The sequence below is a fragment of the Leptosomus discolor genome, chromosome 1, assembly GCF_034619465.1.
Source record: "Leptosomus discolor isolate bLepDis1 chromosome 1, bLepDis1.hap2, whole genome shotgun sequence".
In the NCBI taxonomy this organism is placed as follows: domain Eukaryota; kingdom Metazoa; phylum Chordata; class Aves; order Leptosomiformes; family Leptosomidae; genus Leptosomus; species Leptosomus discolor.
This window is the reverse complement of record NC_141391.1, coordinates 3,936,764-3,950,472: the sequence shown is the minus strand read 5'-3', so window position 1 is coordinate 3,950,472 and position 13,709 is coordinate 3,936,764. Positions and strand designations below refer to the sequence as shown.

Genomic DNA, 13,709 nt, shown 5'->3' with positions numbered 1-13,709 from the left:
CTATATCGTGCTGTGCTGGAGACTGATGCAAACCCTTTGATGTAGTTTTTAGAGGATCTAGCATGGATCTGAGAGGTCTTAGGAGCCTGGCAACTTGTTGGCTCTTCTTGGGTATCCCTGCTCTTTGCTACCTCGTATTTATTGCTCTGCCTGCCCACCCTGCACTTCTGCTCCATAGTTTGCTTGAGTATTATCTGTATCCTGAAACAGGCATTTCTTAAGGGTCAATAACTCAAAAGGCTTGAACCAACTGTCTTGTTGACAGAAAAAAATCTGTAGCTTGGGTAGAATTTGTTGTGCTGAGACTGGGTCTGTGTTGATATGAGGTTGCAGGCTCATCTGCAAATACCTGCTTGTGGTTTACTTGACAGTCTCTGATTCTAGTTTACAAAAAAATAAGTAAATGAGGCTTCTTATTTCTTTTCTTTTTCCTGTTCCTAGTAACGGCCTCCCCAGCTGAAGATGTCGAACAATGGAGTTGAAGCAGAAGACAAACCGCCTGCTCCTCCAATGAGAAATACTAGCACTATGATTGGATCGGGAAGCAAAGATGCTGGGACTTTAAACCATGGCTCAAAACCTTTGCCTCCAAACCCAGAAGAAAAGAAAAGGAAGGACCGATTTTACCGAGCTATTTTACCAGGAGATAAAAGTACAGTGTATTGTCTCTTCTTATAAACATGAATGTTGCTTTTAGTTGAGCACCTGATGCTTAGCAATGCTTTAGGTTTTAGAAAATGGTGTGTGTTGTACCCCAAAATGACATTTTGGGGTACAACACACACTGTTTCCTAAAACCTGAAGCACCATAAGGTGCTGGTTGTAGATCTGTTTTTTTCTAATGATTAATCTTGCCACATTTAATCCACCCTGCTTATGCTGTTTCGTGCCTTTTTTTGTTTTAATTCTTTTTTTTCTCCTTAAATTATGAGAACAGTGCCCCTGAAAACTGGGACTAGCTCTGCCACTTCCCAGCCTGGATTGTCTTCAGTGGTCTTGAAAATCATGAATTATTGTATCAATTACAAACTGGCCAATTAAAGCTGGCGTTGGCAGTTCCTTTGGTGGGGAGCAGGGGGAGGTCTTTTGCTTGTTTGTTGTTTTAAACAGCAAATATTTTGAGTTAAGCGTGACTAACAGGCCATCTCCTGCCAGGCCTGTCATATGTTACTGCATGGTCACTTACTGTGTTCTAGCGTGCGGGTCAGGCATTGTCTACTTGCTGTTAAGAATAATCGGTTACTGCAAATTCGTGCATATTTCTCGTGAGCTAAAGGAATTTTCCATGTGGTAGTGACTAACAGATGGAAATGGAGATGGGAACTGTGAACTGTACATGAAATTCTAATTTTTAAGATCAGGATATTTTAAAAACTCTCATGAATCTTTTGAAGTGATGTAAGGAAAAAAAAAAAAATCTCCGTCCCCTAATATGTGCTAGTTTCTTTTTATATCTGACCTATTTTTTGGAGTTCTTCTTTCTAATACATCAGCTTTTTGTAGAGTTTGCATGGCAATGGTGTCTGGACACTGGGTATGAAGTCAAGCCTAGGTATCTTCAGGAGGGAGGCTGCCTCCATAATTTTTGTTAGCAAAAAGACTGATTGGAGTGATGGCTTCACCAACTTAAATAAGTAAGATGTAGGTTCGTTTCCTACAAAATATTGCAGCATTCATTATGATTATCTGGTACCTTTTGGCAACTTTGGATTATTATACAAACGTAGATTTTTGATTCTGCAATCCAGAAACCCATGAACTCAATGTTGAAAGTTTGCCGGATCTCCGTTAGAACTTGCCATTATAAATCCTAAAAACCTGCAGGATTTTTGTGTTGGCTTACTTAAGGGAGTGGGGATTTGAAATCTCTGGGCTCACCAGTTGCAGAGAAATCACATGAAATTTGTAAGAGAGTAAAAGAAATACAACCGGAAACGCGAGCTTGAACTGGATTTTAAAGGAGAGCTGCAAAAGTGAACGGTTTGGGCAAAATCAACAGACAGACTGCCGCTGATTTGAAGATGCCTGCATTTACTGAAGATTGGCCAACGTGGCAGATGCTTCGAAACACGAGAGATTTTTGTTTAGCCAAGCCCAGCAGAGCCTTCTGTTGCAATACACCTGCCTGAACGAGAATGGTTGCTTCTGTCCTCTATTCCTGTCGAGCAAAAAAATACCTTTAACACTGTCACCTTCACTTCAGATTGGTCGATTTTCATCTCATGAAAACTTCTTCTAATCTCGTGATGACAACTGAATTCCCAGTGCCTCCTGCTGCTTAAATGTTAATGAAATTACCAGGTGTTCAGGCACTTTTCTTTGGCTGGTGCCTGAAATAATTTGTGTGTTATTTGTTAGTTGGGCTGGACTAAAAGTGGAGTTGGTTTCCATTCAAGTAGAGGAATGTAATTTTGGGCAAATCCACGATCTTTGGATGTTTACCCAGGGAAGCCAGTGATTTGTGTTTAACCTCTGCTGGGGTTGCAAAGAGCCTGCAAAGATCTGAAGTGCTCAGCGGTTAATTTTGCTGGCAAATATGGATTTGGGCTTTGATGCTGCAGCCTGAGAGCTGCCGAAGTTGATGCTGTCAGTCCCTTTGGGGAAGCGGTAGCTCTTTACTCTGGGCAGGGAACAGTACTGGAGCTTTATAAAGGGTGAGTGGGAAAGATGATGAAGAGGTTGTGCTTTATGCAAAGGTGCAGCTTGAACACACGGAGTCGTGGTGTGGAGCAGGTGACAGACCTGTTGAGAGCTTGAGGGTCCAGATCAGAGGGGAGGCAAACAAGGAGCGACATCTTGAGGGCATCTTTTGCAGGTTGCTGCATCAAGAAGGGCAGCACTAGCTGAAGGTGCTTTGGAAAGTGTCTTTTCCATTGTGCTACCACTGTGCATGAGCAGAGCCGTGGTGTAAAGGACACACGGGGCTTAAATCTTGGGCCTCATACGTGTTTGCACGCTTCTGTTGAGCTATGTCCCCTTGCCAGGCTGCTCTGGAGGTGTCATGCTCTGGCTGCAAAATTTAGGGTATAATTTATGGTCCTGATTTCCTCTGTCCCAGCCTAAACCCCCGAACTGGCATTTAAAAAACCTGGTGGCTTAATACCGGGTGGGTCCTCTCCAAATGGATGCAGAGCTTGTGTGACTTGTTGCTTTGAACAGGAGTTGTGAACATCTGAGGTTTCTTGGGCTCAGGGCTCATCAGGGTCCTAGCTGAGGGTGTGAATTTGACTTGAATGTGGCGTATTTCCCTCCTCTTGAGCTTTTCTGAGCTCAGCTGCAGCTTTGCAGAGAGGCAGGGTTTTACCCACAAGGTGACCGTTTGCAATGCCTGGGAGCCCTTTCCGTGGTGACAAGGGGAGCACTTTACTCAACCTTACCAGTGGACAAGACCTTTCTCATCTCAGTATGCTTCAAGGATGGGCCCTCGGGCTTACTTCACAGTAAGGATATTGTGCTTCCTAGTTGCAGCTCAAGTTGCCAGAGCATCATAAGGAAACTTCATGGGTGGCTCTTGTAACAGCATCAAACATGTGAGGTGGTAAGGCATTTGTGGGAATAAAGCACTTAGTGGGAGGTAGGCGTTCTTAAACAGATACATGCTTTCTCTTTTATTTATTTTTTTTTAAATTTAAGAGTCTTCGAGGCTTTTTGACTCATTGCAGGAATAATATAATCACTGTAGAAGGGGATTAAGTGTTCAGCAAGACTGGGAGTGCCCGTCTCTAATTCTTTTTATCTTATAGCTTCTGCTATGACATAAATATCTGCTACAAAAAGCATTTATGTTATTAACGGTTTAATAAGTTTAGGCTTTTAGATCTGTCAGATTTTGGATCAAAAGCTTCTTAAGTTCGTTGTCCTCCGAGACTGCTGGAGGAAAATCTCTGAATTTATGCGCCAGCTTCATGTGCGTTCACTTGATGGTGAATGCAGCCTGGGTGCTAGAAAACCCTGAGGGTGGCAGGCAGGCAGGCAGATTTAAAACAGCGTACAGAGCAATTATGGTTCCACCTGCTGTAAGGTTATTGCTAAGGCAAAGTGACTTTAGCGTGAGTTTGTGGTAGCTGTCCCGAAGAGTTGTTGAGAGTCAGGGAAAACGCAAAAGGTTGAGATGCTGTAGGAAATGCTTGCAGGAAGCTAAGATAATTGGGAGAACATTAGCTGCTTCAGGGGTATGAAGACAATGTAAGTCATAAGTGCAGAAAAAAATCTCTTCGTGTTTCTAGGCTGCATTTTAGCCATGCTGACACTCTGCCTGCGTGTTGAACGTGAACGGAGAGCTGGAGTGTTGATGTGACGGAGGACATTACGTTATTTAACCAGTCCCTCCAGAACTATTGTCGTTGCTCTGTGTAGCTGAGGCTCGTTCAGGCCATCGTCTCCTGCTCTGGATAAGTTAGCAGTCAGCAGTCTTCCAAGTTTGCTGGTTGAATGGATACTGGAGCAGTTGGTTGCAGAGCAGTTTGTTGAGATTTGGGTGTGTGGCAGGGAGCTCGGGCTGTCTGAACAGAAATAAAAAACCCACCTATGTGTATTGACTTGTGGGTAGCAACTTAATGCCCTTAAGCTTTTTTAGGGATACGTTCCAGTCTCCTGTGGAGTCGTCCTGGCCTCTCTGTGGATGTACAACACCCATGCAGCGTGGCTGCATAGTGGTGCTAGTACAGGTGACCTCCTCTTCCTCACCTGAGTGATGGGCTTCTGGGCTGAGCTGACGCCTTCCTCTCTGGCTTGGAGGAATGGGCTGATCCTGTAGACAGGCCTGTAGAACGTGGTACCTCCGATGGCTCCCTCTGCACCTTTTTTCCTCTTGCTTTCCATCCACCACTGGTGCATGCGGCTTTTTCTGTATACCTGCTGGATGCAGCTGCTTGTTCCTTCTTTGCCAGGCCTCCGTGCTGCAGATGTTCCCCATCTGCTGACCAGGAGCTGCTCCTGACCCCTTCTAGCTCCCCCCTCTGTGATGGCTCCTCCAGCATGGCAGCTTTCTCTCCTCCTTCCCCTTGGCAACTCTGTCGCTCTTCTGCGATTCAGCTTCCCCCATTCTCTTCGTTTGAAAGAGGGATCGACAACAATCTGCTCCATCTTCGTATCCCAAACGGAGCACCTGAGCCTTTTCTTTCCCCAAAATTACTCTGTGCGACAGTAACTCCGCAGTGACGCGGAGAACGGTGCCAGAGCTGGCGCTGAAGGAAACAGGGTTTGGTCCTTTGGGGCAAGGGCTGAACATCTCTACACAACTAACACCAGCAGTGTCTTAAATAATTGCAATATTAAGCATTAGGTTTCTGAAATACCTGGGGTTTGGCATTCGTGTTGCCAAAAATGCACTGGGGAATGTCAGCCACGAAACAAATTCTATTTGGCTTTAGATACGAAAGGTAGCAGCTGGGAAACGTAAGTGGTTTAGTCACCTTCTCCTGGCTCTACGTATTTTATAACAGCAAGCAGCAGCAAATCTGAGTAGAACATGGTTCTTCCTTAAACTGATCTCGATTTCTTGAATACAGTAAATATTAAAAGGAAGGTGGAGCCCTTAATATGTCACTTAATCCAAGGCATGATGAAAATCTTGTTCAAAGACCTGACTTTAAAATTTGCACAGTGCATCTGCTTTGATTTATTTCCTTGCCTGTTTCTTCATGACTTCTGCTCCTCACCTGCCGGATTCTGCCCTCTTGCTCTGTGTCTTCAAAGCTTGTTATTAAAACCATATTTAGCTCATTTTGTGAGCAGAAAAATGTGAATGGTTTTGCTCATGTAAGATTTTGTAGCTGAAGCACATGTTATATTTGGTTTTCTTCATAAACTCTGTTTTGAGGAAGTAGGATGAAGGAAGCAATTTATAAGCAGCGTGTCTAGGTAATTTTGTCTCTGTATTAATGAGGTGAGTGTGTATGTAACAGCACAGAATATTTTTTTAAAAAGTTACTTAAAACAATGGATAAAAAAATGTCTTCAAAACTGCATGGCTTCCACTTACTGCCACTGTAGTGCTTCTGACTCTGGCCTGTATAGGTTCTGAGTGAATATTTTAGGTAAGTAGCTCTTGTGCTGTTGAGCCTAGCTCTGCTGGTTGATGCTTGACATACCCAAAATATCAGTTTCCTTGTCTGACGCTTGTCCTATGTTACAGGACTTTGTTTTTTGTTGTCCGCTCACTGTGGCTGCTCTTAAGTGAGGTAACAAAGTTTTAAAACTTGCTGTTTGGCTGCCCCAGATTGAAATCCTGTGACGAGCAAAAGGGGGGCTTGATTGGGTAGGTAAATTGGAAGCTACTAGGGAGATTTTAATTCTTGATGGATTTATGGATATTTTGTGGTTGTCGTCTCTTTCAGCCAATAAAAAGAAAGAGAAAGAGCGGCCGGAGATCTCCCTTCCTTCAGACTTTGAACACACGATTCATGTGGGGTTTGATGCAGTCACGGGAGAATTCACAGTAAGTGAATCCGGAGGAAAAGAGAACTGTGTGGTCTGGCTTATTGCTGGGAGGAGCCAGGACCATTAATCTTTTATATAGTAATGCTGGAAAGGTTATTACCATCATCTAGTTTGATCTCCTTTGAAACACGTCTGCAGAGGTTAGCCACTAATACCCGCTGAGAGACTGTTTGTCGAACTTGGCACATCCCGGGAGCCCAGGCTGCCAGCAAACTTTCCCTTTCCCGTTTTTTTTTGTCTGATGTGGACCACAAAACGTGGTATATCTCTCCTCCCTTCCCCTCCCCTCCTCTTCTAGAGCTGGATTGGGTCTACGGAATAGTCTGTGTCCACCAACTGGGGCTCTAAGAGTTCCCGCTTAGGAGACTCACAGCTCTGCATAACTTCTTAGGACAGAATATGTATGTGCTGTCCTAAGGCTAAATGTCAGGTGTTTTTATGTTGTTTTTTTAATTGACGTGCAAAATACAGTGAAGACAGAGTTGTATTTCATCGTATTATTATTCTTAATTTGATTATGAGGTAGTACTTAATACCAGCTGAAATTGTGAGCAAGCTGTTTTTCCCTGTCTTTAATATGCTTCTTTTTCAGGGACTGTGCTCTCCTCACCTCAGTCACGTGTACAGTTGTGTTTTGCGTGTCAGGCTCTAGGCTTGCCCTAGTTGCCAAAGGTGATGAAGGGGGTGGAGCATCTCCCTTATGCTGAAAGGCTGAGGGAGCTGGGTCTCTTGAGCTTGGAGGAGACTGAGGGGTGACCTCATCAATGGTTATAAACACGTAAAGGGTGAGAGTCAGGAGGATGGAGCCGGGCTCTTCTCGGTGATGGCCAGTGACAGGACAAGGGGCAACGGGTGCAAACTGGAGCACAGGAGGTTCCACATGAACATGAAGAAAAACTTTTTCCCTGTGAGGGTGACAGAGCACTGGAACAGGCTGCCCAGAGAGGCTGTGGAGTCTCCTTCTCTGGAGACATTCAAAACCCGCCTGGATGTGTTCCTGTGTGACCTGCTGTAGGTGAACCTGCTCTGGCAGGGGGGTTGGACTGGATGGTCTTTCGAGGTCCCTTCCGACCCCTGACATTCTGTGATTCTGTGAAGTTAACCTAGATGTACCAGTGGGCATTACCTAAGTGGTGTATCCAGCCATCTTTTTGAGCAGGGAGGGTAACTTCATTAATAAAGGATCCCAGTCACTTGCCAGTTTGTCTATCAAGCCTGTTGTTCTTGCTGGTGACAAAAGGCACAAGTCTGGTTGTACTCCAGATGTGTTTATTTTCTGGCTGAAGTGATGTCCCTGTAATGAAATTCCAGCCTTCATATGTGAGGTTAAGGTCTGTGCTTTCCCAACTCTGGTTACAGTAGGCACCAAACCGCTATTATCAAAGAACTCTAGTGCTACAAGATGACACAAATGAATGTTGGATGTCCATTGTGCTAGATGCTGTACAGTATATGTTACTTTTATAGTCTTTCTTGGATATATGTGAATACATGTATACCTGTGCATAAGAGCGTGGGTTTTTTTGCGAGAGGCTTTTCCTGAACTGCAGCATTTGGGTCTGCTCCTTGCTGGTTTTTGAGTTTTGGTCTTCAAAGGACCTGGAAGTCGCCCAGAGCCCTGTGAGCAGAGTGGCATTTCCACGTCCGCCTGAGGAACGTGTGACTTGGAACACAGGCAGTGGCTAGGAAGGTGTCAATCCACCACCTCTTTTCCTTTCCTCTCCTCTCCTCTTTGCTCCCCAGTTCCCTCATAGCACCACATAATCCCAGAAACTGGCAGAACTGGGGCAGCTGGGGGGTGTGCTGTTAACCTGACCATGAGCTAACAAGGCATGTCACCCCCCAGGGAATGCCGGAGCAATGGGCCCGTTTACTGCAGACTTCCAACATCACCAAGTCGGAGCAGAAGAAGAACCCCCAGGCAGTGCTGGACGTGTTGGAGTTTTACAACTCCAAGAAGATCTCCAACAGCCAGAAGTACATGAGTTTCACAGGTACGTGGTGACTGTCTCATACGGCTGCTTTGTCCAGCTTGCCATTAGTCACTGCACGTGGGGTTTCTTTTGTTTCATCAGCAAGTAGATTTCCAAGGAAAATGTGAATGAGATTCTCTGGCTGCTCAAGCACCCCTCTTCCTTTAAACTGCTGTTCTGTTAATCCTGATGCCCAAACATAGCTGCAAGAGAGGAGGTCAGTCAACTGCTAAATCCCCAAAACACCTAAGTTTTCTGAAGCTTACAGCCAGCATCTGGAAGTCAGATCCCAGTGTTGGTGTTGGGTTCCTAGTGATGAAAATTCCTGGAGAAAACAGGCAGCTAAATTTTACACCAGCTTCAGTTTCCACCGTGGGTGTGAGCGTGGCTTTGTGCATTCTTGGGGTGAGGGTCTCTCTGCTCCCGTGTGCCATGGTTGAGGGATAAGCCTCAGCTGCCTGGTGCTTGGTAACTGCTGGCTGGATTCCTCTAAAAATCAAAGCTGCCAAGGTTTTGTGGCACATTTGTATGGATTACCTGCCCACTGGAGGACTTCTGCAACCACTACTCCTTTTCCCTTCCAGCTCTTCCCTTTCTAAATATTAATCCCTGCTTTGGTTCGTTTGAAGAGGACACAGAGCCGTGTCACCAGAACTGATGTTCATTAGGAAGGCTCCAGGCAGGGATAAAAGCACAAACCTTCCCCATATGTGCTAGAAGCTCATCAGTTGACTCGTGGGGTCCTCTGTTGCTATTCCAGGAAGTTTAGGTGGCTGAGACTGAACGTCTTGCAGGTCTTGGGCTAGCTGCAGTGCCTCTGCTGGTGATTTAGACCATTGAAAATATTTTGTGTATGTGGATGGAGGATGGTAGTCATTCAGGCGTTGCTCTGGGAAATTCTGCCCTCCTGCAGCAGGGATTTGGGGCCCCTGTATTTATCTGCAGAATTTTTTACCCTCTATTCCCATGTCTGCCAGGTGGCAGCTTGTTCTGGGGAGCTGAAGTTAATGCCTGGGTTTGGAAGCAGCCTTTTTTCCTGCCTCTTCTGAAGGGAGCTTGTCCCTTTCTCCTCTCCCCACTGCTGCTGCGTTTACCACTACTTTATAACAGCATTACTGTCTGTCTCTTTCAGATAAATCAACAGAGGATTACAATTCATCAAATACGTTGGTAAGACTTATAGTCACTTTCTGTCTTGAGTCTCAGGATTTAAAAACTTGCATAAAGTAGTTAACTACATGTAAACTTTCAGTTTGCTTAGTGTTTTAGAATCTGAACTATATATGTTTGTATAGTGAATACGTTTATAAAAACAGATATGCTCCTTTCACCACCTTTTTTTTTTTCAACTGGGGAGAATCAAGTGGGCAGAAGTAGCCACTGTTAGGGAATAGTGAATTAGTGAATAGAAATTAGTGAATTAATGAATGAAACTAGTTCTATTTTCACAGGAGTTGTTCTGTTCCTGTACCTAGAGTTTGGTAACTGCTCTGCTTTCAGGTTTTATGTCTCTGTAAACATCTGTGATATAACAAGGTTTAATTGCTAACCTGCAAGGTCTGATTGACCAAAACTCATGTTGATTAGTGTTCATTAACCAAACTAATCTCCAGCAGAAAAGGAAATAAAGGGTTCTATTCCTTTCTGCTTGACCTTTACTCTGTCCTTACCAGGGCAGGCACCACTCCTGTTTGCTTTGTTAAGACACACAATGGGCGTGAGATGGAAGAAACAAAACTTTCAATTTAAGGTGATTCATAAAAACCCATAATTCCTTCATGTCTTGTCTTCTCACTGCCATGGCGTTATCTAGAGTTGGCTTGTTCTGCTCCCTTCTGGAGGCAGCATAGTTGGATCTGACCGTTTAGGACTCTCTGTGAAAAGGAGAACGTTTCTGCCGTTGTTCATTTTTACACGTCTTTGAACGTCAGTCCTCAGGAGTTTAGAATATCTGAGGCTGTTGGATTTTACAGTAAATCCTGGAAAAAGCAGTAGGTACCAGTCTACTGGGATAGCCTGATGTTTTTGGACGATACTGAGTAATATTTAGTTTTGGGGATATTCAGGTGATTCCCAGTAGATAGGTGGTTTTTCCTGTTGCTTTTAACAGGCTAAGCTGTTGTGTTACATCAAGTGTGCTTTAGCACTTATCTGTCAGGGTGCTGGTGACTGCAAGTGTTTCAGGTTCAGTGACATACTACGTTGTCTTCCCCCTCTTTCAGAGAGAACTTTACTTTTTCCCCTGCCACTCTTGGGGAGCTGATGATGCACAAGCAGAACTGATCTAGTGGGTTAAGGCTCTCGCCGAGTTTATTTTGAAACGCTTGTAGTGTAAAGCGTGCTATGAAATTCAACTCCAGTTTCAGATTTAAAAGGTTAAAAGTTACTTTGATTTCTAATCACAGTATTGCAAAAAAGTCCAGATTTTTTTAACCACTTATAAAACTGCTTTTAAAAAAACTCGCATTGTTCCTGTTTTTCCTAAAATTTTCTCTTAGAAAGCAATTTAAAAAGGGATTTTAGAAGATTTAAAAAGGGATTTTAGAAGATTTTACCAGATTCTGCTTCCAAAATCTCTTAGTTCTCAGTCACAATACTGAAGCTGATGTTAACTCAACCTCCCGACTTTCAGAGGAAACATTAAGATCTTGATGCAAATTAAAGCATTTAAAGACTGAAATCTCCAGTCTGCATAATCGGGGTTTGAAGCAAGCAGCAAACCAGAAGAGGCAACATAAATAGGGGTGGATATTTCCAAACCCAGATGTTGTCCCCAGAATTGCTGGGTCTGCCATGTGGTTTTGGGGAAGGCAGTGAGAGAGCCCAGGTGGGTCTCAAGCCCTGGGGGACAGGATTGCCATCGCGCAGGCAGCTGACAAGCCCTGTCTGAGCAGTTGTGTCAGGCAGTGCTGGACTGCCTCTCCCTTTCCCACAAAGGCTCGGGATATTTGGGGTTTGGATTTTTCAGGTGTTGTAACTTGCTAGCCTGTTCTGATTGTTATTTATCTGCGCTTGCTTCAGTGCAGCCTGTTAGGAGCTTAACCCGGCGTTTGTGGTTTTGTTCGTGACAAGCAGTGGGGTTTTCAGTTTTGATACTTGTGTAACCTCTTGCAGAACGTGAAGGCTGTCTCCGAGACCCCTGCAGTGCCCTCCGTGTCTGAAGATGAAGATGACGAAGATGATGCAGCTCCACCCCCCGTGATAGCGCCGCGACCTGAACACACAAAATCTGTGAGCAGAAGTACCTCCTTCAGCCCCTGCCGCTGCGGTCACAGTCGGTCTTGACGGTGGCAACTCATCCACGCTGCAGGCGTGGGGCTGAGCCCTTCTTGGGAGCAGGAGGGAGGAGGGGGGAGCCATTCCTTTTGGCAGCGAACCTTCGTGTTATCCCCTGCCTAGTCGTGAGGGGGACGAGAGAGTCCTTGCTTTGTGTTAACAAAGCAGATGTAGAAATGCATCCCTGACCACAACAAGAACAGTAACAAGATGAATAGAAGTGTTTAAGTCTTCATCTGATTTGTATTAAAACGTATGTTTTCTCTCAACAAAATTAGATATACACCCGCTCTGTGATAGACCCCCTTCCTCCTCCTACCAGAGATGTGGCAACCTCTCCTATTTCTTCTCCCTCGGAAAACAGCACAACAGCGTCTGACATGCTGATCAGGAACACGGAGAAACAAAAGAAAAAGCCAAAAATGTCAGACGAAGAGATCTTGGAAAAATTAAGTATGTCTTTTTTGAAAAAAAATATTAAATTCCAGGTCCTGCTGTGTTGATCTCTCGAAATTATAATATGCTGAAATGTTTTGACATTCCCATTTTGAGGTCCCTTACTGAAGACATTGGCTTGTGACTGTATGCCAGAATTGGGGGCAGATGTAAGGGGGGAGCATAAATGTAACCTGAGCACGTGGGATGCCAACTGAAGTCTCTGGGGAGTTACAGATCCTCAGGCTCTGCAAAACAAGCCCTGAGTAAATAACATCTACTTAACTATGAAGTCTTAGATAGTTCTGCATCTTGATATTCTGTAGGTCTGGAGCATGTTTGATTATATTGAAATGTTAGACATAAAGTGTCTAAAAGATGGAGAGAAAATTAATGCATCCCCAAATTCACCTTCCACCATATCATGGTGTAAAGCGACGTGGTTATTTTTAAGTGCCTTAAATTGTGTGAGTACTCAAATTAGTGGTTGTTTCTGAGAAAAATTCATGATGTCTCTCTGTTGTGTCCTAATGTCTTTAACAGTCCCTACCTTCAGTTCAAGAGCTCCTCTGCTGCCTTTTTGGGTTATGCTGTGGCGTGTCCAACAGCTGAACCAGCTCTTCTATGCAACTGATTGCTCAGTTGCCTCAGCCTGGGCCAGTTTTTATTAGAGCAGAGCGTTTCTAATGCTTTGAACTGCTAATCCTGTATTAATTACATACATGCCTTGCTTGTCAGTTGATGTGGATTGTGTTAGCACCTCTGTGGTCAGGCTCGTCTCCTCGGTTGAGGGTATACCCCTAAAGGTCAGTATTTTATGAAGCAAAGAGTAGTAGCTAGATGAAGGAAAATTTAACCTGAGAGTGTAACTTAAAGTTCAAATGGCATCTGAGTACCTCATTCCACTAAATAAAGCCTAAATTGGATGGATGGCATGTTGACTGGAACTGCTTGCTATTGGAAAACTCGTACCCACTGTTTCAAAACAGCAACTTCACTCACTCACTTCATTAGCAGGACCTTTGTACCATTAAGGATTCGAGCCACTTGCGTGACCAGGTAGGGCAGGCAGGGACTGTGGCAGGAAAAAAAAAGTGGTGTTTTAGTACAAATACACTCACTTCTGTAATGAAGAGAAATGCGGGTGCTGCTCTGAGGAGTGTTGGGAGGCAGGTGTACTTCTGTCCCCTTGCTTGCTCCGGTGGTGTGCAGTGCTGAACTGATTCTTTAGCATTGAGGAGTTTCGTTATAGATATCTGGGGGTGTGTGAAGTTCAGCGGCCACTGCCACGTGTCAGCTTCTAGATGTGGGCCAGTCAGAAACACGTGATGAAGTTTTAATCCTGTTGTGAACTGATGTCTTTCCACCAAGGGCAGTGGAGCTGTACTTGTGCAAAGACATGGAACCTTTTCCTGTTTTAGTTTGACATGTGAATAAAATGACTAAAATCTCAAAGCGTGTATATATTTACACATACTGAAGATGTGCATTACAAGGAAGCTGATAAGTCTCCACCTCTTGGCATTAATACAGCACCGGTGCAAATCCTTACCTCACTTTTTGGGAGGTAGGAAACGCTCCCCC

General features: G+C 44.4%; 1 protein-coding gene across 7 annotated transcripts in view; it reads left to right on the top strand.

Moving 5' to 3' along the window:
• The first annotated feature begins 462 nt into the window (after window positions 1–462).
• Window positions 463–13,709, top strand: part of PAK1 (p21 (RAC1) activated kinase 1) — a 29,225-nt gene continuing 15,978 nt past the window's right edge. For 3 of the 7 annotated variants that reach the window (XM_086475663.1, XM_086475670.1, XM_009952862.2), the window contains exons 1-6: window positions 463–652; window positions 6,339–6,439; window positions 8,288–8,435; window positions 9,547–9,584; window positions 11,529–11,645; window positions 11,969–12,143. In XM_086475663.1, the coding sequence (XP_086331789.1) occupies window positions 463–652; window positions 6,339–6,439; window positions 8,288–8,435; window positions 9,547–9,584; window positions 11,529–11,645; window positions 11,969–12,143 (769 nt within the window). Of the gene's footprint in view, window positions 653–6,338; window positions 6,440–6,921; window positions 6,936–8,271; window positions 8,436–9,546; window positions 9,585–11,528; window positions 11,646–11,968; window positions 12,148–13,709 lie in introns of all 7 variants that reach the window. The other 4 variants (XM_086475648.1, XM_086475678.1, XM_086475693.1 and 1 more) reach the window with 4 other exon arrangements.